The 27,932-nt window shown below is 31.2% G+C and overlaps 1 protein-coding gene across 40 annotated transcripts in view; it reads right to left on the bottom strand.

Annotated features, from left to right (window-relative positions):
• Positions 1-27,932, bottom strand: part of LOC145258136 (poly(rC)-binding protein 3-like) — a 572,684-nt gene that overhangs the window by 84,617 nt on the left and 460,135 nt on the right. For 35 of the 40 annotated variants that reach the window (XM_080115905.1, XM_080115891.1, XM_080115897.1 and 32 more), the window contains one exon: positions 17,238-17,682. The exons of 2 other annotated variants lie outside the window; for them this stretch is intronic. In XM_080115905.1, the coding sequence (XP_079972031.1) occupies positions 17,430-17,682 (253 nt within the window). In that variant the 3' untranslated portion in view covers positions 17,238-17,429. Of the gene's footprint in view, positions 1-14,680; positions 14,969-17,237; positions 17,683-27,932 lie in introns of those variants that run through there. 3 more of the 40 variants (XM_080115923.1, XM_080115903.1, XM_080115919.1) reach the window with 1 other exon arrangement.

Raw genomic sequence — 27,932 nt, 5'->3', positions numbered from 1 at the left:
ATAAACATGTTACATTGAATAAAAACACCAAAAAAATGTATCCAGTTTGGTAGAAAAGTAACTTATCTTGCCTTTGATAATATTTATTTGTTATATATTTGTTTTTTTTTACGACCTTTTCGAATCTATGTGTACAGTAATACAAACCCCATTTTTTTTTTTTTTTTTCTTTTGCCGAACAACCAATCCATTGATTTAATCTTCAGAATTAATATTATAATAATAATAATAATAATAATAATAATAATAATAATAATAATAATAATAAATGTATGCTCGTAAAAGGAAGACACAATGAAACAACATCAAGTATGAGTGACCTTGAGCAAATCTTCAACCATTAAACTACCGTAACTATGATATACAAGGAAGATTCGATCGGTGAGAGTTTTAGAAATGTTTAATTCGATTTAAGAATGGAGATAATGACTGGAAAATCAAATACACACGGTTATTATTATGTTTCGTTGATTTATCCACGTTAGGATTCATCAGGCTTATAAGCCCGAGGAAACCTAGCGTGGATGAAACGCAGAATATTCTGTGTAGCTTAATGGCCATACATATTTACTTACTACTTAGCTCTACCTATGTACTGAGCACTGTTATAGTAAATACTTGAATGTTTACGCATAAATTTATACTTTTGTATATTAATTTATGTGATTAAATGAAGTAGTCATATATCTAAGTACATAGGTTTAATAAAGTTGCGAAAACACTTCGGCAAGAGTTAAACACATATTTATTATTCAAAAGGGAAACACAAATAGAGGTGAAAATCCTTAATCCACAGAGTTTCGAAGAAATACTTTCCTTCTCTTCAGAGGGAAGGAGTTAGCAAAAAGCATAAAGAAATTTTGTCTGTAAAGTATTTAAAAATATGTGTGTGTGTGTGTGTGTGTGTGATACAAGAAGAAACTTATGTAAAATCAACAAACAGTAGAATTCTATCGTTGTTATGGTTACAATAAATGTTACCGTTATACAGCATCCTTGATTTAAGTGTTGCTGCAATTCGGCTAATAACGATTTGTTTTTTCCAGTCATTGTTTCCATTTTTTTGGATATTTATCGAATTGACTAACCACACTTCAGAGTGTTAAAAAAAATATGCACGGATGCATGCATACATACACAGGTAATATCTCTCAAACATCTGCATCATATATCTCTGATTATGTTATATATAATGTTGCTTTTTGGTGTTTTTGTAGCCTATACTCTCGTAAAATATATGGTTATTCGATTTACGGGGTTGAGAACATAGAAAATTCACAAAGTAATAAATGAGATCCGTACGGAATTCGAACCTTTGCCTAAAAGGAGGAAAGTATATATTACTTGTTTTGATCAGATTATTGTCCTTATCTTGAGCGTTATTTGTGCAACGTTTCGGTCGGTGTAGCCTCCGACCTTCGTCAGGCATGTTGGTCTCCACGTTGGAAAAGAAAAAAAAAAGTTACTGACTCTGTAGATGGTTTCGTATTCTTGGAGTTGTTTTTATTTGTCGTGGTTTCGTATGTGTGAAAAACATTTGGTTGGCAAAGGAAAGTAACTTTAATAAAGTTTGACATGGTATTATCTCCCTTTTACCGTTGAAAGTGTAAAGAGGGGGCATGTGTTTTTTTTTTTTTGTTTATAATTAGAGGTTTCCATATACTGCTTATATCTATGCTTAGTATTTTTTTTATTTTTTTATTTTTAACATATGTGCCGCTTCTATAAGGAATCTAACTCTTCATTTTGCATCCCGGTAAATTATTTGGGCATCGTTCCATAAAGGGGAGCGTGTTCCTTTTTCTTTCCATATGTGATGGAAGAAAGTAATTTCAATTTTAAAGGAAACTAACAGGCAAACAAGGATAGAAGATATGGTGGTCCGTTAGACTTTTTGAACCATCCTCCACTATGACTCTAAGACATAACCGATTAGGGTTGTAGACATAGAGAAACTTAAAGTATTCAACAATGACTCTTTGTAGCTGACGTTATTTAACCAACTCGGTTTAATAAGGTTCGAATGTGTGAATATTTTTATGTTCCCAGCCCCATATAATAATTAACCGTTATCATTTAATAATAATATTACGTTAACAAAAAAACAAAAAGAAAACGAGTGTCTGTTAAAAACCAGTATTATACGCGACATATAGTCGGAGATAAATTCCATTTGTTACTTTTTTTTGTAAGTTCACTATACCTGAATGTGCTTGAATAGCTTTTTAAAAATCAAGTTGCAACTAGGAGATTAAAAAAAAGGTATACACAACCATCTGCCAACTGAGTGCTGGCGATTTTTTTTAATACATGAATGTTAAGTTATTTTCTCTTTTTTTTTTTGGCTTTGTTCTTCTTTTTCTTTGTTTTCTCTTTTTTTTTTTTTTTTCAAAAGTAGAAATTTTTATTGCAAGTTTACGGAAGCCAATGGAACACAGGTCAATTTTAATCAAGAGTTCGACGTGCCATTTTTTCTTAGTTTTTTTTTTTTTAAGAATAGCAAAAACAAAAATAATAATTCTCACAGTTTTACTTCTGTGAGTTTTTATACATAATACCGTTTTTAAATTTCTTCGAATACTGACAAAAAAAGATGGCATGATTTGCATAAAACAAAATTCATGCAAATTTTAAAAGAAAAAAAAATATTCAACGTTCATACCAGGAAAGAAAACGTCTTTTTTTTTGTATTTAAATAAAAATAAATGTATATCTAAACGGATCAATTTGTTATTTTCAACTTTTTTTCTAGAATATATAATAAAAATATTTATTAAAAAAATGATTTTTTTTTAAATCATTATTTCAATTACAAATTTCACCGTGGGGATAAAAAATTATAATCTCCACTTTTTTTTTTTTTTTTTTTTTTCGTGCAGACAATTCTGAAGTTATGGAAATTTTGTAGATTTGATAAATGAAAAAAAAAAATGAAGACATTGCATTTTCCTCATGGTTTATTGGCAATAAAGAAAGAAATGATATGTTTATTAGTGTTTTTATTTATTATTATTAAATTTTTAATAAACTTTTATTCAATTTTTTTTTGTTTTGTTTAAAAGGTCAAGCAATAAACGCAGCTGCCTTTCCGACATGTAAAGGCCTGGTTTCGAAGAAAATCGCAACAAACAATATTGTGTACTGAAATATACTTTTTTTTATATAAAAATAATATTAAGAAACTCCTCTTTCTTTCTTCTTTTCTTCTTTATTTTTATGTTTTTTTTTTCTCCTTTTTTTTTTTTTTTTTTTTGCTAAGACCATTAAGGAAACTGCAATGGTATATCCCAGGGATATCAAACTTGTTTAAATTTGCAGACCAGATAGAAGCATAAACTAAATCTCTTAAATAAATAACAGAATAAAGCAGCAGTCACCCCTAAGCGGGTTAAGCCGGCTTCCTCCAAAGGAGGAAGTTATAGGAGATATCAGCTGGAGTCCTCAGTCGCATTTATATCCCGATAAAGAGATATGATGATGTTGGATTTTTTTATATTCTTCAACATACAGCGCCTGGTATTCACAAATTGTCACCAATCTGCTACTGACTAGGCTAAACTTCATCAAAGTACGAATAGTAGTCCGAATGCTTGAAGTGATAAAAATTATCGACTCTTATCCCAAATGTTCAGACATGCAACATTTTAATATTCAACTGATTTTTGCAAACTCACTTTTCCCTATCCAAATAACCTAACCTGAGTTCAATGGGTGACCCGACGGTCACATTACTTTATCCAACATATACAATTATCTTGCAGTATTTTAAATGTCGGTAGATTGATGACAAGCAAATGCAGAAAGCATAATGAATTTTTAAATATGTTATATTTCAAAACTCTTTGCCCTTAAATTATCTCCCTTTAACAATACATGATTATAATAATCCATCTATTCATAGCCTTCAGCCGCTGGAGGGGCATAGGCCATCCTCAACTTTTTTTTTAGATGCTTTTGTAGCGAGGGGTTCTTTTTTTCGGGGTAAGGGTGCTGGCCCCACGCCAACCTTCCCAGAAGGTACATACAGTGCCAAGTCTTTTCAAATGTCACCCAGTGTGTCAATGGGATTGTGCTGTACATTATAATAATGGGGATATAAAAAAGCTCTGCTATGGCTTTGATAAAAACGGCTACGCGATGATAAGTCAGATTTATGCCGTTAAACTAGAAGAAATAATCAATGAAGTTTCATTAGAATTTTCGTATTGGAGGGATTATGGTTAACTTACATGTTCAGTCACAAGTGGTTTGCCCATGTGCAGCATGCCACCTCTTGCATTAACTGCATAATATGTCTGGATATCCTAAGAATTAAGGGGTGCTGTAAATTGAGGACTAGATTTGAGTCCGTACAACTACTTGCAACCTAGCTGATGTCCACTCTTTGGATCGGACTACATGAAGAGTCTGTGCTAGAAGTTATATGATGTTGCTTGCGTCAGACACCGAGAATTCAAATCACTCTAAATACCAAAACCGAATGAAGAAGCATAAAAACAGTCACTTAAGTTAAGTGTGCATGCCAAAATCTTCGGCGATAAAATGTTCAGATCTTCATAACAAGCGAGTTCACAAATAAAAGAGTCTTCACTGCAAAAGGGGTCCCCTTAGTTTGTAACTCTTAGATGATAACAGTTCATAAAGCCTATAAATGCATATATTGGATAGAAACTTTTAAAACTTAAATGACCATAACAGTTTGAATAAAATGGAACTGTGAGCCATGTTTGGCCTGCGGGATATAGGTTTGATAACCCTGGTTTGTATAAGTCATGGGATTATCCTATCATCCAAAATAACAAAAAAAAAAAAACATAATAAATGAGAATAAAAAGATTAAATAAAAGTCAGAATCAGTCCAGGGTGCTACTCGTTTTCCACTCAGTGCGTATATGCAATCTATTCCAGCCAAAGTCTATTACATAAATAAAATGTAGATGGGTAGAGGGGGTGGGGAGAAAAGAGTGAAGGACAGTCATCAGAAGGTCCAAATGCTTATTGCATAATCGTTTTTTTTTTTGTTTGTTTGTTTGGGTTTTTTTTTTCAAAATTGCACAGAAAATAATGTCTAAGTGGCTAATGGTCAAACGTTTACATCTTTACATATAAAACAATTAATAAAAAATAATTTTATGGTTTTAGGACTTCAATGGATTTATGGACACATTGTTATTTATTACCAAAACGTAAAATTAAAAAGCAAACCACGCCCATATAATATACATAATAAATTTATACCCTATATATTTAATTTTATATATGAATGAATCAATGTCTGTGTATACATATATATATGTGTGTGTGTATGTTCTTAAATATATATATATTTATACATATGCATATATATATATATATATATATATATATATATATCGAACAATGAGATGAGATAAATAACAGATTCATTACTCTTGTGGTTTACAGTCTTATAAAATATTGTTGAGAGGAAATATTTTTATATAAGACAATCCCAGCCAAATAAAATAGTTCAATATGCAAGATAGAGCAAATTAAGAATTGTAGGATGTGTAGTTAAATTCTGTGAAGTAAAAATATAGAATTTTTTGACAAAAATTTTATCGTTTGAGACAAAGAATTGAAAATCCATGGATTATAGAAATAACTTTAAATTTCTTGTATTCCTTGTTTCAAACCATAAAGTTTTGTTTAAAAATTCTATATTTTTAATTTACAAAATTTTACTATAAATCCTACAGCTCTTGTATATATATATATATATATATATATATATATATATATATATATATACATCATTAGTTACTATTCCAATTGCCAAACGATGTAATCAATTCACACTCATCAATTTTCATAAATTGTTTTTTTAAGACAGACACTTAAATTTTCATTATATTATGCTTTCAATGGGTTCTATCGAAACACGTGTAAGACATAACAGAATGAAAATTTAGACGTCTACCCTAAAGAAATGATAAAAAAAAATTATGCGAGATAATTGATTCCAGTGGTGTTGACGTTTGGAATAATAACTAATGGTAGGCATGCTCTGAAGTTTGAAATCCACTTCCATCGTGCTTAATATTTGTTACAATTCGAGATATAATTTATGGAATATATGCCTCGGTAGGATATGGTATCTCATAATTTTAAAAATATATTATCAACAATATAAAGAATAAACTATGGAATCGGAACAGAGCCAAACCAAGACAGCAATCTTGAACATACAAAACGGCTCAATATCATTTGCAATTAGAGCTTTTTAATAATAATGAATAATTGAACAGGGGTAATTCTCACCCTTTACCGAAATAATTTAATGGTAGATTCGATTGCGACAAGCGTATTTTTATCTCATACGTCTGTGTATACTTAAATGCAATTTCAAACACTCAAAACGATTGGGTTTACGATGAAATTGCACCGAAGTGGTAAGATAAACTCCTTTTATATATATCAATGGTTTCCAAATGCCCCATTGACATTCCCTGGAAAGGGCGCCTCAGGTGATTAGCAATAAAAAAAAACCCTTCTCATGGATAGAAGACAAAGCCTGGGAGAAAGGACCTCGTAGAACTGCTATTACACATAACCAGAATTGCACAGCAATCACCATGGACCAGGTCATTGCAGGATTAGTCTAATCTCTGTTGATTTTTTTTTTGGGGGGGGGGGGGCGAAGATAAAAATCTCTAACCATTTACGTTTTTACCTGGATATAAAACACAACCAATATTAGATGGATCTTAAGAGATATATAAACAAGAGTTTAACAACCATTGATATATATATATATATATATATATATATATATATATATATATATAGCTTTCTAAATTCACACACTATGGCATCCATAGACGGGAAGCCCTAGACTCAAAGTTCACTATCCACTGGGTTTCTCAACAGAACGTATCAAAAATGTGTATGTAATTCGGATGTTCCACTGAAGTGCCCTAAGAAGCATGAAACTCGTACCTACGACTTGCTGACTGTGGCTGGCATGATGTGTGTAGACTGCGGTGTTTTATCTGATTGTGAAAGAGCAATTCTATAATATGTCGCATCTAATGTATACATATATGAATGGAACACAACCAATATCTGATGAATTTTAAAGGATTTGCGAACCAGAGTTTCAAAACCATTAATCATATTATATATATATATATATATATATATATATATATATAATTGCCAATTCCCAAAATCAGGAATAACACTGCAGTCCACACACACGGTGACAGCCACAAACAGGAAATTCCAGATTTAAGTTTCACCCTCCATTTTGCTTTTTAACAGAATATATCCAAAATGTTGATATTATTTATAATAGTCCTAATCAAGAGACACATGTCTAGAATTTCCTGTTTGTGGCTGTCAGGGTGCGTGTAGACTGCAATGCTATTGCTGATTGGATTGAGGCAAAAACAATTACATAGTATCTCACATTCAATATATATATATATATGATATACACAAGTACAAACCTTACGTGTGGTGTCTACAATTCTATATATATATATATATATATATATATATATATATATATATATATATATATATATAGATATATATAGAGAGAGATATATATAAAGGATTTTAATGTATGTATATACACTGTCAGTTCACTGGCCTTCCCTCATTATGGAAAGTTTCTTAACACAAATAAAAAAAGGAAAAGTCGAGGAGACATTTTCGTTGTATATACTCGTGTGTAAAAAAAAAAAAAAATGGCCAAATGAGATCACCATTTCAAGTTATTTTAATGAAGATTCCTGGTTGATATGTATAGACACAGAATAGATTAGCAGGTTCCCTTTTTGTTTTGTCTTATATATTTTTCTTTTTTTACAAAAAGGTAGACGTACTAAGAAAAGAAAGACGGAAGAAAATCAAGAAACGTTATTGTTGTTATGGATATATACAAAGTTTGATCATCACACAGAATGCATCGATGTTATAAATACTGATATAAAAACAAGACAGGCCATATTTTTGAAAAAAAAACATTTTATTCTTTGCTTTTTTTTTTGTTTTGTTTTTTCAAGATTTAAAAAAATAATCAGCTGTTATCTGTACGAGTCAGGCCTCACTGAGGTCTAATTCGTTTTATAGATATGGATCTAAACATTATTTATGTGTGTGCGTGTTTATATAGGAACATACTTATGCGTGTATTGAGGCATGTTTTCATTCAGGCAAATATTATTAAATAACAGAGTTTTTTGTTGTTTTTCTTTTGTTGTTTTTTTTGTTGTTGTTTTTTTTTTGCTGTTGTTTTTCTTTTGTTGTTTTTTTTGTGGGGTTTGATAGGACAATTTTTAAAAACTTTTTTTTTTCTACAGTTGATCTAGTACTTCCGGACAAATTAGTGTGTACAATTACGGTTATTTCATTTTTCTTTCTGAACAAATGAAAATAAATGGAACTAGAAACCCACGAAAATTATTTGCCCGAAATACGAAATGGAATATACGAAAAAAAATTTAAATTATATAAATTCTAATCAAACAAAAAAAAAACTGCGTTATTTATTAATATTTGGCTGAATGCATACTTTATATATATATATATATATATATATATATATATATATATATATATATATATATACATATATATATATGATATCGTATTAAATATATATGTATATATATATATATATAGATATATATATATATATATATATATGATATCGTATTAAATAGATTAAAGTAGATAGTGAATTCGACCTGTTCTGAGAGGATAGTAGCTACTATGTTCATATCAGTCATGCATTAACTTACTGACCGATTATAGGACGGTAACTATTATCTTCGCCTCAAGGCTGAATTTACTAGCTAATTTTAAACTATTGCTAACTCTAATAATGTATGGTAGCAACATACTAAAATATTATGATAACTTAATTGCATATATATATATATGCATATGAATATGTATATATATATATATATATATATGAACAAAGATATATATATGAATATGTATATATATGTATATGTATGTGTGTGTGTATATATATATATATTAACATATATATGTATATGAATATGTATGTATATATATATTAATATATATATTAACATATATATGTATATGAATATGTATGTATATATATATTAATATATATATATGTATATCTATGTATATATATATATCTATGTATATATATATATATATATATATATTAATATGAATATCTATGTATATCTATGTATATATAAATATATATATGTATATGAATATCTATGTATATATATATATATAAATATATATATATATGAATATCTATGTATGTGAATATGTATGTGTATATATATATATATGCACACACACATATATATTATGGCAGTAGAGTTTAGTTTCCTAGAAATACATCCAATGAAACAACGTGTGTCTACCAAAAAGTGCTCAATGAGTGAACAGAGCAGGTATATTAAATTTATTTAGACAAACATTGATGGCTACATATGATGCCCTGAAGAGGTAATCTCCCCAGTAAAGGGTGATTACAGAAACATGTATGCACATATGTAGCCATCAATGTTTGTATAAATGAATTATATATATATATTAAAGGAAGCTAACAAAGAATATATTTTTAAGAAAGCAAACCTATCAAGATAGAAGAAACTCAACACGGTTAAGAGGAGCAATTAAATATATTACATAAAAGATGTGGAATAAACGTCACATTGTCCCCAAGAGTTTTCCATCTCAGGAGAAGGGAGAGAACTACGCATTACAGCTTTGATAGAAACAATCCTTCTCAAGTCTGCACTCACCCTTTTAAGAAACTAATTATATTTACACACACACACACACACACACACACACACACACACATATATATATATATATATACACACACACACAAGGGTTATTTAGATGTTTTAATAGATTATTTTACTTAGATTTCGTTAAGGAATTAGAGAAATTGTGAAAGACATTAAATAATAAACACATTAATAAATTGAAAAGAAAAACTTCCTATGTTCTTTTCGAAAGAAACTTTCTAAGTTCTTTTCGAAAGAAACTTTCAAAGTTCTTTTCGAAAGAAACTTTCAAAGTTCTTTTCGAAAGAAACTTTCTAAGTTCTTTTCGAAAGAAATTTTCTATGTTCTTTTCGAAAGAAACTTTCAAAGTTCTTTTCGAAAGAAACTTTCTAAGTTCTTTTCGAAAGAAACTTTCAAAGTTCTTTTCGAAAGAAACTTTCAAAGTTCTTTTCGAAAGAAACTTTCTATGTTCTTTTCGAAAGAAACTTTCTAAGTTCTTTTCGAAAGAAATTTTCAAAGTTCTTTTCGAAAGAAACTTTCAAAGTTCTTTTCGAAAGAAACTTTCTATGTTCTTTTCGAAAGAAACTTTCAAAGTTCTTTTCGAAAGAAACTTTCAAAGTTCTTTTCGAAAGAAACTTTCTATGTTCTTTTCGAAAGAAACTTTCTAAGATAACGGATAAACGAGCCCCAGTGATGTTGATAAGTATAAATATAATTATAGTTTCTTTTTTTTTAAAGGCTCTTAGGTTTAGTAAAAATATATTCTCTTGATTTGAAACAAAATATATTAATATTTTGATATGATCTCTTATTCTGAAAGGCATCGATATTTATCCAAGACTTGTCCAAGTAAGCGAACCCGTTCTTTGAAGCTTAATTTCTCAAAAGTTTACTGTTTATTCCGATTTTTTCTTTTTGACATGACACCTAATCCGATCGGAAGATTTAAAAAGATAATCTACAACAGGAAAAGACTGTTTTTTTTATTCTTCTTATCTTGTCACTAATTTTATTTCACAAAACAAGATGAAGCTAAATTAACTCCCTTCTACTCTCTAGCAAGAGCAACCATACACACAATATTAAATTTCTAGTTCGAAAAGCAGTAATGCTTCTCTTCGTGTGCCATTAGTTTCGACTCACTTGAAATCTTGGTTTCAATTTAATTTCGAACAGTAAATTACATAACACACTTACAAAATTGCAAGTATGTGTGCCTAAGCTGATATGCTGCCTTGCTGATGTTCAATATATATATATATATATATATATATACATACATATATGTGTGTGTGTGTGTAACTATCGCTAGACATCGCATCCCTATTATGTTACCTAGCATATTCTCTACTCTTCGGACGAGAAGCATTAGGTTTCGAAATACCATGGTATAAAGAGTTCTAACTTACTTAACACCTCTAATTGATATATACCGTTTTTGAATAAATGAATATATATATATATATATATATATATATATATATATATATATATATATATATATATATATATATATTAGTATATAGTTTTATATCTTCATTTCCTTTCTTTATCGATTTCTATATAAGCTCCACAACAATTTGTTGAGCTTTGTATTATCCCGGTAAGTCTCATCTTACCGAATTGATCTTATTCGATTCCGTTCGTTACCCCATTTATATATATTATTATTATTATTATTATTATTATTATTATTATTATAAAGGCATGCTCCCATCTGAGAACTTAGTCACATTACTGAGAACAGCGTTTCTGCTATGTGAACATGTGTGTGGATTAGCTACATATATATATATATATATATATATATAATTATGTGATACATATAATCGATAATACATATATATATTGTATATATATTTATAGATTATGTATCATATCTAATATGATATAATATATATATCAAATATATAATATAATAATAATCAGTAAAAACAGCATACTCAGTGACAAGCAATACGGTTTCCATCCTGCAAGATCTATAGCGGATGCATTGACTACAATTTCACACAGGATCGGGCAATCTATCGACAGGGAATTCCTCTGCAAAGCAATAGCTCTTGACATATCAAAGGCATTAGAAAGGGTTTGGCATTAAGGTCTACTTCACAAGATTTCTACCTATGAAGCATCTGAAAATGTCTTCCCAACCATCGAATCTTTTCACTCTGACAGGTTTATATAAGTAGTTGTAGATAGGCAGAAATCCACAGTTCAAGGAATCAACGATGACATGCCTCAAGGATCCATCCTGGAACCTATTTTCTTCATCAATGATCTCTCAAACTACATTCTAAATTCATTCATCTACATATACGTAGACAATACTACCATCTTTGGCAACACTTCAAAAGCCAGTAAGGACCAAGATCCCTCTGACATTGAGCACATACTGAAATGAGACAAAAAGAGACTGGTTAATTTGAACATGTCCAAAACCAAGCTTTTATCTTTTAACAACCAATGCCCTGACCCACACTTAACTCCAACTGATATTAATGGCTCATTTAATGAAAGTGATTTCAAAGAAGATCTTTACTTTGACAAACTTCTGGATTCGACCGTCACTTCTGACTTAACATAGAAGACTTACATCAAATCTGTTGCCAATGTCGCTGGAAAAGTGGTTGTTTCATTTGGCCACTCTAGAAAATATCTCACTCCAGACGCAGTCCTCTACCTGTACAAGGGCCAAATACGCCCTAAAATAGACAACTGTGGAAAGGCCACTCAGAGCTTTTATCCTGCCTTGACAGAGTTCAAAACCGGCTTCAAAGCCTAGTATGGGACGCCTTTTTCTCCTCCCCGCAACCTCTTTCCCACAAAACAGACGTTGCAGGCTTGTCTTTGCTCTATCGTTATTTTCATGGCAAGTGCCTGTCTGACCTTCAATCTATTGTTTCCCCTTGCAAAGCTTATACAAAAAAGCACACTACAACCATCACCAACAATTTCCCTCGCTCTCTACCTATGCTTAAATATAAACGTAAATTCTATAAACAAAGTTTCTTTCATGTGGAATTTTGTTTCACTGGCCTGCTTTCCACCTGACTACAACATGATTGTCTTCAATTTAAACAGTTTCTTGTTTTGCGGTTCCCTTAAATAATCAATTTCTACTCAAATTCCCCACTAACGAACATTACACTCATTAACCATTATCCTCAAGTGGTCTTCTGGCCTTGATAAGTGGTGATTCCTTGTAAAATAATATATAATATAAATATATACATATATATGTATAAATATATACATATATATACATATATACACACACATATATATGTACGCATATATATATATATATATATATATATATACATGCATACATATGTATATATATACTTATTAGTAAAATAAACACACACTTACAACAACTAAGATACACAGAAAACGTTTATTTCTTATTCTCGTATTTCACCTGATAACTTTCTGCAGGAATGAAACACAAACATTTCTGTGTAGCTTATTTGGAATAAGCATACGTTTTTACTACTAACACCACCAAACTCCACACATGTATTGAGCACTGTTGAAGTAAATACTGAAAAATATATGTAATATATACTTTAATAATATAAGAATATATATATTTGAATACTAATAAAAAAATTATACATATATACATACATTAATACATATATATATAAACTCTGTCTCACACACACACACACACACACACACAATATATATATATATATATATATATATATATATATATATATAAATTTTATGGCTAAATACTTTTGTATAACATTTGAATAATACTATAAAAACCTCAACAGTTGATAATAATGGCAATGCGCCCAGTATTATTCAAATGTTTATATATATATATATATATTTTTATTCAATTTATATATATATATATATATATGTGTGTGTATATATACACGAGCCTAAATTTCTAATAAATGCGCTTCATTCAAATATCATTTTTAGTGATAGGATAGATAATATTCTTGCATAAATTTTAACAGAGAATTCTCATAATTATTAATATTTTATGATTTATTATTTTTAACTTGTTTTTACTTAGTCGCATATTTTGTTTAAATGTCTCTATTTATAAACACACACACACCCATATATATATATATATATATATATATATATATATATATATATATGATTTAAATACATATACATAGATACATCCAAATTTTAGTCTTCCTAAAAATATCTTGTGTGACAAGGTCAAAGTGCAAGTTGAGCTCAGCCCCCACCCACCCTACTCACTGCAGATCGTTTTTTGTATTTTTTTCTTTTTTTGTGAATTTTTAAATACTTTGTTTCTTTTTTTCTTCTTCTTTTTTTTCTTTTTAACTTAAAATTTTTTGCAAATTTTTTTTGTTGTTGTTTTTGTTGGTTTAAAGAGGGAAAATGGGTGCGATTACTAAAGTTCTACTCGATAAAAAAAAGAAAACAGTCCGACATCACCACAAATCAGGTTAGTGCTCAAACGCAGTTGCTCACACAGAACACAGTGGAAAATAGGTATATATATATATATATATATATATATATATATATATATATATATATATATATGTATATATATATATATATAAGTATATGTGTGTATATATATATATATATATATATATATATATGAGAAATTGTATAAAGAAAAATCTGTATGTATAAATAAAATAGATAAACCACAAAATAATTTAATCACATAACAAGATTCCACAGATTATCATTTCTGCTCCTTTACCTTATAGAAACTTTGCCAAAATAATTTCTGACAAAGCTCCTAATCCAAATTTATGTTTCATATTTTATGATTTATCGTTTTTTTTTTCCATTATATTTTATATATACATTACATATAAATATATATATATATACATACACATAAATACATATATTAATATATATACATATATATATATATGTGTGTGTGTATATATGTATATATATATATATATATATGCATTTGTAGATAAAGAGAGAGAAAACAATTTGAAACAGAAAAATAGATATAAATTAAAAAATAGTCGAAGGTAAATACAGTGATCACTAAATGCAGACATGATCAAGCACATGAAAAAAAAAAGAAAAAAAAATGAAACAAGTGATACATGTAATGAATAACAGTAGATCAGAATTTGTTGTTGTGGCTTTTTCGTGATCTCGATATTAAAATGGTCCATACGTCATCTACCTAGCGAATCCCCATTCCACAAACTTCTGAAGTTATCCTACAAAGATACAAAATCACGCTTCAGGCTGCAGGACAACTGCAGAGAGAGGATATCTCTTGGAATCATAATCATAATAATAATAATAATAATCGTAAATAATATGAGCTGACATCAAAGTAAAATAATAATAATAATAATAATAATAATAATAATAATAATAATAATAATAATAATAAAAAGACATTAACAAAACAAACAAACACCAGGGTACCTCCAATTTTGTAATAATCAGCCTATGAAAGGTTTTCATGAGACATTTTGAACATTTGGGGGATTTGAAAAATAAAATATGGGTCAGAGGGGAAAAAATAAAAATTAAAAAAAAAAACAAAACAATAAAATAGGCAGCTGTGCAGAAGGTAATTCTAAGGCAACATGACTTATCAAGCGTTTTTTTTTTTATTATTGTTTATTAATTTTTTTGTTTGTTTTTTTTTTTATTCATTTTTTTTTTTTATACAGGGCCGGAGCTACCCATTTAGGCTCTTGCTTAGATCGGCAACACCTAGGATGTGCCACGAATTCTGACCCAAATCTTTGCCAACAAAATCAGATAGCGTTCAAAAGATAACAAAAGAAATGTTGAAAGTCATTTCAGGAAAACAATTTTTTTAATTGCATTATAAACGTCATACACATACACTGGTTATACTAGTTTGCCTGACTGCCGAAAAACAATTTGCAGAGCGCGGACACTTGACTGTATTTCAAAACACAAGCCAAGAAGAATCTAGGATGAGGGAAAAGGGTTGATGAGGGTAACTTATTACCCCTCTCCATCCTTCCTATTCTCGATTCACAAGTTTTTTCTGCTTCCTTGCAATGGGTTTGTAACAACGAGGTGCAGAAAATAACATTAGACGGTAAACCTATTCAGATTTGAACAGTTTTCTTTTAGACTTAATCCGAACAATACTATATACCATTCCAACAGAATCCGATAAACTGAACTACAAAATGGATGAAATATAAAACTTGATCTTTGGGCACCATTACATCCTTGCACCGACCCTGCCTTTATAATAGTAATTCTTTAGAATTATCCCTTTCTGAGCCTGCCATTTTTATAGCTTTTTTTTTTTTAATATAATTTTTACTTCTGCTTTTTTTTTTTTTTTTTTCATTTTTTTTTTGGGGGGGGGTTGCTTTACAATACACAGAGGTATGAAAAAGTGATAAAAAAATTTCAAATATGTAACAAATAAATTTTATCAAAGGAAAGATAAGTTACCCTTTTACCTATCTGGAATAGTTTTGGTGTTTTTATTCACTTTAAAACGTTTAATCGGTTTAAAAAAAAAAAAAAAAAAAAAAAACATACAGTGTCACGGTACCATGTATTGGGTGGGTTTCTAACAGTATAATTTTATGTTTAAGGCATTTTCAGAGCTTTAAATATTTAGGGTGTCAGTTTCGCCGCCATTTTCTCGTTCATATATGTTAGTATATCAGTATATGTTTTTTATGGGCAACGTTTTGAAGTGAGTAAAAATACCAAACGCTTTTCCAGATAGGTAGAAGAGTAATTCATCTTGCCTTTGCTAACATTTGTTTTATATTTGAATTTTTGGCCACTTTTTCGTACCTCTGTGGATTGTAAAACAAATCTCATTTTTTTTTTCATCAATGTCTCATGCTCATTGATATATATCAAGATAAATCAACATATTCACCATGATGCAAAAAATTTCAACATATTTTCTTTATTTTTATTTTCATTTGATATCTTTCAAAATGTTATTCTTTCTTTCACTTAATGCAATGCAGCTGAAGGCCTTAATATTAATTATGATTAACAATAATTATGATAGTGTATAAATAAAGGTTAATAATTGTTACAATAATACTTGTTTTTTTGTTTTTTTAGAGAAAAGGGCAAAGAACAAATTGGAATTAAGAGGCTGGTGATGAGGAGAAGGAGGAATACCCTGACCGACAATAGAACTGGAATGTTGGAGATGGGCTTACATTAAAATGTTGTCCGTTTTAAATACAAACAAAACATAGGTATAATCTTAAATCTTCATTACGTCATTCACTTTGTACAAATTTACAGTGTGGGGGGGGGGAAGAGAAAAAAAATTATCTTTGGCATCTTATACAAATCATTCTACAAAATATAGACTTCAGCTACTAAAATCTGCGAGATATCGGAGAAATAACATCCTCTTCAAATATTTTAATCAATTTTTTTTTTTTATTATTATTAATATTTTCCAATTTTTTATCTCATTTTTGTTGTTGCTGTTGTTGTTGTTGCTTTGCGTTTGATTTTTTTTTTTTTTTTTTTTTGCTTTTCTTTTCTTTTGCTTCTCTTCTATAACATTTTTCAATAAATATAAACTGTCCTCACACGTAGGGAAAGCTCAGATGTCTCTGTTCTCAAGTGTGAGCTAAGGAAAAAACGAAAGTCTTAGTAGAAGTAGACATGGCATTTTTTCTTTCTTTTCTCTCTCAATCAATAAGGTGCAAATTTTGCTCGTTCCACCTTCTTCAATGCGCTATTAGCCGTCACCCCTACCCGCATTTTGGCCGTAAAATTTTTGCGATCGTTAGTCAGGTCGTATATGTTTGAGACATTTAAATACGGCATTGGCTTCATCAATTGATTCAGCGGGATGGCCAAGGGATGTTGGGACTGAACAGAGGTCAAGGACGTGGTTGTTGGGGTTGAGGCCGGGTCAAGGGTCAAATTCTTATGCATTTCCATGCTGTAGAAAAATGGGAGAGGGAGATCAGTATTAGACAAAGACAAAAAAAAAAAATGAACGAAGTGCAACTACACAGGACACAAATGTTAGTATCTATATATAAAAAAAAGAAAAAAATCTGCAAGAGATGGACCGGATAAAAGGTCGGCAGCAGCAGCAGCAGCGACAGCGGCGGCAATACGAAAAATAACGATGCAACATGATCAAGTGGGGGGAAAAGGAAGAAGATTTGCAGAGAAAAAAAGCACAAATATGTAAATTGTAAAAAATAAATAAAAAATTAGAAATTAAAAAAAAAAGTAATAAAAATAAATAAGTGCCCCTAACCCTTACCCGTAACCATCATTGCAAACCACCATCACTACTAAGTCCAGCATCATCACAAATCCACTGGAAAAGCTGCAAAAGTCACTTAGGTGAGTATGGATGCTGCGTGGTTTTTAGGATCGGGTTAATTAAAGGCTGTTGGTGTTCACATAAAGTATAACAAAAAAAGAAACATGGGTAGATGGGACATAAACAAAAAGCAACATAAAGAATTTAGTAAACAATATATGTATATAAAGTTATAATAATTAATTATATAGTTCTGGAGGAAGGACTACCATCCGTGCTGAAGCTTGGATAACTAAGCTATAGTGGAGCTGATACACAACATGAATTGCCAACTTTCTCGGTTGGTGACAGCCTTTTTAACCAAGCAAATTCTCCTTGTTCACCAGTGTATTTCTGGCATTTATCATCCTTTCACGCTGTAAACTTCTACTAGTCGAACTGTTCAGACTACACCCTCTTATAACTATGCATAGGTCCTCTGTCATCTGAGTCAGAAAGAATATTCTGGTTAGGCCTGTCATGTGTCTGAAGTGTATATCGAGATGCACATCATCTGCTTAGGTCTATTACCATCCCTTGTCCAGCAGCTCAACTCCTCTGCATAGCTAACAACATGGATTAGTCGGCTGCCCTAACAGTTTACAACCAAGTGTTTGTGCCAGCTTCATGTGCTTTGAGGAAAGCTACCATTCAACTTCCACCACAGGCACTGTACACAAAGAAGCAGCGTTTTAACTGATGAGGATGGCCATCACAACTGGATGCAGTGAGCGATTCATTTTGCACAGCAGATCCACTACACAGTTCTACTAAATTATTTGTTGAGGAAGGCACATAAAATATGCTTCTTGTGACAATGGTGAGAAAAAAGCAATGGAAGAAATTCTTTAGAGGTATGAATTTTTTGGAGGGGTGTGCTTTTTAGTAGTATGTGTTTCTTGAGGTATGTGTTTTTTGCAGGTATGTGTTTTTTGCAGGTATGTTTTAGGTTCAGAATGTTCTTGAAAAATAAGTATCTGTCCATAATTTGCTAACTTAATACGTTCATTACTTACGCGGATATTTGATATGAAATGTCATCTGCTTTGCTTTAAGTTACATTTAATTAAACTGCAAACTTTTATTGATATTCTATATCTAATCTAGATTATATTGATAATAATGATAATATATAAAGTAGAGTGAGTTTCCTGGATTTTCATGATTAATCGCTTACTTGCTAGAAAATCAAAATTTAATTCTCTTTTGCCAATTTATTTTGCAGAACTTTGGACCATGTTCTTAAAAACGTTGTATTTCGATTTAATTTTATAAAAAAAAAATACACTATACATATATAAACACGAGGTGATTAGCTTCTACCTGTCAATTGTCATCGTTTGTTGCATTTTATTATATACTTATTTATAGGGTTGTTTGTTTTTTGGACAAATAAATCTGATCTGATGTTCACTGCTAATCTAAATATTGGAATAAAAGACATGTTTCAGGATTTTTGAGATGTGGATCAATAATTTGGATTATTTTGATTATTCAGACTACTATTCGCACTCTGGTTCTTATATTCTCAACGTTTCAGTTTTTTTAAATATATACAAAGGGGTTATGACATATCAAGGCCCAAATGCCACTCAAGGATAAGAGTTAATGTGTGTATTGTAGTCATTGGGACAGTAGCATAGTAATACTTTGTGGTGGAAATTTGGTATAATTAGATTATTTACGAGGATAGTTCAGAAGAACTTGTTTACATTGGACTTGAAGGCAACAATATTGTAGTCAGCTGGGAAATAGACCAGCGGAACAGAGTTCCACAGGCGGGCAGTTCTAGGAAAGAAGTTTGTTCATGGAATTCACGTTTAGGTTTAGACACCGCAGTTGCATCGTTCTATCATAGAAATGCCAAAGTTCAACCATCAGGTTCCTAATCTTAAAAAGACACGCCTGAAGGAGGTCAGAGGTCACATTGGCTGAAATGTTTTGGTTCGTGTAAATGTTTAGATACAGGTAAGTAAAGTTTAATGTACATGACCCCACCCCCCAAAAAAATATCACGCATTGGATCGTTAATAAAATTCACATTACATTGATGCCTCTGTTCAGTCTTAAAAGACAAAGGATATCCCCTGTAGGGACAGCTGCGCATGTAATTATGAGGCAAGGGTTGCGCAATCTCCAACCACACCTCTCCTATATCGGCACTGCTCGAGTCCAATGGAAGCCCAGAACGAGTGGAAACAATGCTGAGATAAGCGGAGAGCACATACAGCACCTGGAAGTCCTAAATGGTCACTCATTTAGTACTGACCAGGTTCAACGTTGTTTAACTTTGGTGATCCAGCAGGAACTGGTGTGTCAATGTGATTATGACGTATAATCACATTGCAACCATACATGTAATATGTAGGACTGTGACAACAGCATATTCTTTTTATTGTTTTTACTTTCGAGTATATATCCGACACAGTAAGGCATAGTCAATCAACCGAGAACAACATCAGGCTATATAAAAACATATAAGATATTAGCGGATATATACTCAGGACTCAAAACAATGAAAAGAATATGCTGTTGTCACAGCCCTAGTAATATGTATGATTTAAGATTTAATGGTTAGAAAGCCAAGACAAGTGTGGAATTGTTTTTTTAAATAAATATTGCTATTTATTGAAAATATAATTGAATTTTTTTTTTTTTTTTTTAATTTTCAAACAATAAAATATTCATATTCAGGGCATTGGACAGCTGTTAATTTTTTTTTTTTTACTTCTTTTTCTTTTTCTTCTTATATGCCATGGTGGTAATAAGTCCTGGCATGATTTGAGGTGCTTGGAGTTAAGTCAAAATGATGTTTATATGTCCGATTACAGTTTGTAGCATCTGTCGAATGCATGTGCATGTTTGGCTTGACCACCAAGTTTCAAACAAGCATGTCCAACAGTCTTTGTTTTATCACTAGTCACTGACATATAGGGCACTTTAATGGTAGGCAAGTCACTGGATTTGAATATTTTCAACATTAGCTTGTCTATTCACTCCCTTATTTTATTTATTTATTTATTCATTTATTTTCAATTTTATTATGTTTGTGTTTTTTGCTAGGATAAGAACTAAATAAAGATGGAAATTGACATATCCAGGTACTGTGTAAACCCCACTCAAATAACAGATATTAACTAGTTTGATAAGATAAATACACACACAAACATTATATATATATATATATATATATATATATATTAGTTGAGACGATTAATCGGAATCGGGAATTGAAAAAAATCAAAACTTTTGGTGGTATCGGAGTTGGTATCACAATCGGAAAAATGTGAAAATGTGTGCCATTTTTCGATGCCAAAAACGATTCCTGTATTTATCTTTTTTTATTTGATTTTGTTTGAAAAAAAAAAAAAAAAAAAAAACTTTCACTGTTGGTAGAAATAATAAAATAATAAATATTTATTTATTTAAAGCTACCAGTAAAGCTAAAAGCTATAAATCACCACCCCCCACAAGTGTGTTTTTTTTAGCTTTGAGAAAATATGTGGACATTTAACGTGTTTTTTCTGTAATCCTGACAAAATAACAACTTTATAGTTAAATATTTAGAGATTTATAAAGAATCGGAATCGGAAATTTAGTACGAAAATGGTAATTGTACCGGAATCGGAAAAAAAAAATTAGAATCATCCCATCACTAATATATATATATATATATATATATATATGTCTATGATGAGTTTTTGATGGACTTCCAGTTATAGTTAAATATTTAAAGATTTATGAAGAATCGGAATCGGAAATTTAGTACGAAAATGGTAATTGTACCGGAATCAGAAAAAAAAAATTAGAATCATCCCATCACTAATATATATATATATATATATATATATATATATATATATTTGTCTATGGTAAGTTTTTAATGGACTTCCAGTTATAGTTAAATATTTAGAGATTTATAAAGAATCGGAATTGGGAATTTAGTACGAAATTGGTAATTGTATTGGAATCAGGAAATATACTCGAATCATTCCATCACTATATATATATATATATATATATATATATATATATATATATATATATATATATGTCTATGGTGAGTTTTTTGATGGACTTCAACTATTCAACAAAACATGTGTAGGATGTACTTCATAAAAATACGAATAAAATATGAGTTTAAATTAAATATATCTTCCGATTTTGGGATGATAACTAACGATATGTATGTTCAGTCAGCATATTAAAATCGCATGGAAAGAAATACATCCATTTGATAAAAAGATAATACACGGCTGAAAGTTGCGTATGTGATATGGCAAAAAAAAAAAATGTGAGTACATTGAGTTGAAGTAGGCAGCATGCCAAAATGAGAGTAACAGTTCCGGACCATTTTGTGTTCTATCAGCCGAGGAGGTTTCTGCTGCATGTGAGTATCCACAAAATATTATCCGATCTGATTTTTCACCTGACTACAAAATTTCATATTTTCTCTGCCTACAGTTTGTTTTAAATGTATTTTTTTTTTTATTTTCTGAAAATAAATATTTCAAAGTGTAGTATCTGCTTTGATATAAGCTTTCATCTGTTTTGTCCTTGGTTAGTGAAGAAGTTCTTCTAAACCGAGTTAAATTTTATTGATGATCTTATCTCTAGTGCCCCTTTTCAGGGAAGCTGGTTTTTTTCCTCGTGTTAAAAATAAATCTTATGTCTAACCCTATACTCAAATAAGGGAGGTAGATAAATAAGAACTATAATTGTTATAGGTTTAGTTTTTTATTTATAGCATATATATGCCTTGTGATGAATAGTATGGGCTAAAGTCTGCTGTTGCTGGTTATGTTATAAACGGAAAATGACTCCAGTTTAAACAACTTTCTAGTCGGAATAAGTATGTTTTAAAAGAAATTAAAGCAAATTGATTTTAGTTGTGTAAACAACATTCTGCAAGGATAAAAAGTAATAAATTGCGAGTGAGAATCAAATATCTATATTTACATATCTTTGTATATCAGATACAGTGTGATTTAGGAGAATCAGATTGACATTTCTTGTATATTTTCTTCTTGTTTCTGGCTTATATTTTGCCTGTGACCTTTTGTTTTGCCTGTGACTTTTTGTTTTGCCTGTGACTTTTTGTTTTGCCTGTGACTTTTTGTTTTGCCTGTGACTTTTTGTTTTGCCTGTGACCTTTTGTTTTGCCTGTGACTTTTTGTTTTGCCTGTGACTTTTTGTTTTGCCTGTGACTTTTTGTTTTGCCTGTGACTTTTTGTTTTGCCTGTGACTTTTTGTTTTGCCTGTGACCTTTTGTTTTGCCTGTGACTTTTTGTTTTGCCTGTGACTTTTTGTTTTGCCTGTGACTTTTTGTTTTGCCTGTGACTTTTTGTTTTGCCTGTGACTTTTTGTTTTTCCTGTGACTTTTTGTTTTGCCTGTGACCTTTTGTTTTGCCTGTGACTTTTTGTTTTGCCTGTGACTTTTTGTTTTGCCTGTGACTTTTTGTTTTGCCTGTGACCTTTTGTTTTGCCTGTGACTTTTTGTTTTGCCTGTGACTTTTTGTTTTGCCTGTGACTTTTTGTTTTGCCTGTGACTTTTTGTTTTGCCTGTGACTTTTTGTTTTGCCTGTGACTTTTTGTTTTGCCTGTGACCTTTTGTTTTGCCTGTGACCTTTTGTTTTGCCTGTGACTTTTTGTTTTGCCTGTGACCTTTTGTTTTGCCTGTGACTTTTTGTTTTGCCTGTGACTTTTTGTTTTGCCTGTGACTTTTTGTTTTGCCTGTGACTTTTTGTTTTGCCTGTGACTTTTTTCATATGATTTTATTTTACCTAAATTACTTTTTGGACTATTCCAACTACTGATCTCAGCCGAAATAACTTTTGAGCTTCTTCAGATGTATTTTGTGGAATTATGAAATCTTTCTGTCAAACTTGGGAATATGTACGGAATTTCGAACAGAACCCTTTATTCAATCCATAAAGGGGTAGCATGCTCTCATCTCCTTAGCACTTAGGATTGAACCCACATGTGACACTCTTCAGAAAGTTTTAGGTTCAATCCTCAGTGACAACGGTACTCAAAATACAATAGCAAATTACATAGAACTTCTACTCGATTATGACTGATTGAACGAGACCGTGCTACTTCTATGCATTAAATAAAGAGTTCTTTCAGGATTTCATGCAGATTCTTGAACTTGACAGAAAGATTTCTGAGTTCAACAAGCTACACCTGGAGAAGATTGAAGATTATATCGACGGAAACATTGCGAAAATAACATCAAGATGAGAAAAGTAATCCGACGAAACAAAATAGTACTAATTATCAATCCTCATCTCAAAAAGTCAAAAACAAAGATTTGTTTTGCCTCAGGATTTCATAAAACCTCCTTCTAATGAACAAAATGGCGGTTTGGAACAATTTCTATGCATATTCATGCGGAAGATGTTTTCTAAATGATATAACTAAAAAGACAACTAAGCCCATTTCTTTTTGTTCTTTCAGCTGCTGTACCCTAATAAATATATACCCTAACAATTATGTACCCGCACAAATATGTACCCGCACAAATATGTACCCGCACAAATATGTACCCGCACAAATATGTACCTGAATAAATATGTACCTGAATAAATATGTACCTGAATAAATATATACCTGAACAAATATGTATCCGAACAAATATATACCCAAACAAATATATACCCAAACAAATATATACCCAAACAAATATGCACCCTTACAAATATGTACCCAAGCAAATATGTACCCAAATAAATTATGTACCCTAACAATTATGTACTCGAACAAATATATACCCTAACAATTATGTACCCGCACAAATATGTACCTGAATTAATATGTACCCAGACAAATATGTACCTGGACAAATATGCACCCTTACAAATATATACCCAAACAAATATGTACCCAAGCAAATATGTACCCTAACAAATATGTACCCAAGCAAATATGTACCCAAGCAAATATGTACCCAAATAAATATGTACCCTAACAAATATGCACCTCAACAAATATGCACCTCAACAAATATGCACCTCAACAAATATGCACCCGAATGAACATGGTCACCAATGCTAATAATTCTTGGGTGAAAAAAAAAATCTCATTAGACAATTTTACAAACACAAATCCACTTCTGTTAGTCATTTAAAAGGTTGTTTTTACTGATCCGTTCTTATTGAAATAAATGCATGCTTTCCTCATTTGAATGCAATATAGAAAAGGAAAATGTTCAAAAATTATCAATTGTTGGACAAATTGGTCAAGCATGACATTCCTTGTTTTTATTTATTCAGTTTTGGATCTAACATAATCATATTATTTAGATTCTCCGAACTACTGTTCTCATCTTGAGTGTCATTTTCACAACGGTTTGGTCGATGTAACCTCCGACTTTCTTCAGGTGTATCTTGTCGAACTAGGAAATCTTTATGTCAAACTCGCGAATATTTCTGTCAAACACAGGAATCTGCACAACATTTTGAATAATTTATGTGTGTAGCATGTTCTCGTCCCATCACTCACGACTGCGTAGAAGTTCTTTTGGACCTGTGGCGTAGTGGATAGAATACTTGGTAAAAAAATTTTTTAAGTCACACTCTTTTGGTGGTTGTAGGTTCAATCCTCAGTACTGGCGAAATTTGAAATACAGTTACAAATTGCTTTCTACTAATGTCACAGCTGATGGAACGAGAACAAGCTACTACGATGGATTAAAAAACGGTCCCATTTAAAATTCAGTGCAGTTTCCTGAGACCAACAGAAAGATTCCCGAGTTCGACAAAATGCACCTGAAGTATGTCAGAGTTTACATCAATTAAAACATTGTAAAAATGACACTCAAGATGAGAACAGTCGTCTGAATGATCCAAATACTATGAATTATCATAACATTTAAAAAATTTACAAACAAAAGTAAAACAATCTTCGTAAGTTAAAATTTGAATTAATTTATTGTTTATTATTTGACAATATTTCTGTTCATTTCATTTGCACGTGAATTTGTTACGACGGAATTTTCTACTTTAAAGTTACATTAAGTAGAAGGCATAAAATTATACTAGAAATCTAAGAGTGAAATTTAAGATGACGTGTTCAGGAAGCTGTGTCAGAGACAAGAAGTCTTCAATGGCATGTAGCGATTAAGAAAGTGAAATGAGGTATTGTTACTTCAATTTGCAGAAATATCTGGACGTAGATAGGTCAAAAACGAAATTTTCCATCTGAAGGTAACAATAAGTAGAAAGCGGAAAATTAGACTAGAAAACTAAGAGTGGAATTTAAGGTGACGTGTTCAGAAAGTTATATCACAAACAGGAAGTCTAGAATGAGATGTAGAGGATAAAATAGCAACATCATTCTCTTTGCTTTAGCATTTACCCTAGACAGCTTGAACCGACTTCCTCTGAAAGAGAAAGTATCTAGGGAATATCAAATTCACAGGTCGTCCCCAATTGCATGTATATCCCGATCAGGGGAAATGACAGTGTTATGTTGAGGTACTCTTACATACAGCGCCTGGTATTCCCAAATGCTCACTCATCTAGTATGGATCATTGCTTAACTTTGAAGATCTAATGAGAACCTGTTATGGATATATATGACAAACTCTTGTAAGTGTTTTAGAAATAAATGCTCATAACGAGAAATATTCTGAAACTCAATCAATCACAGTACTTAAATATGTTTCAGCTTGAATGAAGTTTTTATAATAATATCATGGGGTCTGCGCTAACGCCGGACGTTGATAGTATGGAAATATTTTTAACCATAGTAGCGATATATGTGGTATTTAATAGGTTCTAGTAGTGATTATTATTATTTTATATTATTAATACTACTACTACTACTACTAATACTCACTAGGTGCTTTTACACAGACCACCATCAAAAACTTCTCTTTGAGAACAAACTGTGGCGTTCCCTGGAGTCTGAGTGACAACAAGGCTCCACAGATTTCCAGTACTCCACCTCTTTCGATAACTGCAAATTAATTTGTACTATTGCAACAGCCGCTTACCATTGATTTCTCGTTGGCAATGACCACTGGCCTTCATTAGTACTTGGGAAGTAATAAGTCTCCCCAAGGTCCCAGTTGTCTAATGGAGATCTGGTTAGTGCTTTCTCTCTTCGGTTTTTCCGTCCTCCTTGACCCTTCACGGTTATTTGGTATGGTGCCAGTTGATGCTGACACTGCATTTTTGGGAGGGTTGGAGGGGCTTAACTTACGATAATATGTTTTCAGTTTTCTTGATTTGATGCGGTGGTCCTCTATCTTTTTGTTTTGCTTCCCTTATAGTTTCTATGTGGCCAGTTAGCGTTTGTGGCTCATGTAACTTATTATTATTGGCTCACAAGGAGCTTTCACACAGGTCATCAAAGATCTCTCCTTGATAACACTCTGTGGTGTTCCCTGGAAGCTGAGTGACAACAAGTATCCCCAGGTTTCCAGTGCTCTCCACCTCTTTTGATAACATTTGCAAATGACTTTGCATTATCGCAACAGCCACTCGCCATTGATTTCTCACTGGCAGTGGCCATTGGTCTTCACTGGAATTTGAATAGCAGTAAGCCTCCCCAAGGTCCCAGTTCTCTTTGCACTTGTCCAGCGGGGGTCTGGTCATAGCTCTCCTTGGTTTTACTCTTTTTCTTTGGGTGATATGGTAATGGGAGGGATGAGGGGGTTAGAGGACTTATAGGTATGTTGCTTCAACATTCTTGATTCCGGGAAGCACTTCATGTTTTGCCGCTGCAGCAATGTGGCTCATGTGTATTAGTCTCCACATTTAAGTGTTTTCCTTAATATTTCAAGTTTTCATTATTATTATTCATTGTATTTTTCAGTCATTCCTCTGATTCCAATTTCTCCCATTTTTTTTCAAAGTTTTTTGGGATTG

The sequence above is a fragment of the Euprymna scolopes genome, chromosome 33, assembly GCF_053919585.1.
Source record: "Euprymna scolopes isolate OS-2025 chromosome 33, ASM5391958v1, whole genome shotgun sequence".
Classification (NCBI taxonomy): Eukaryota; Metazoa; Mollusca; class Cephalopoda; order Sepiida; family Sepiolidae; genus Euprymna; species Euprymna scolopes.
This window is presented reverse-complemented; position numbering and strand designations above follow the sequence as displayed.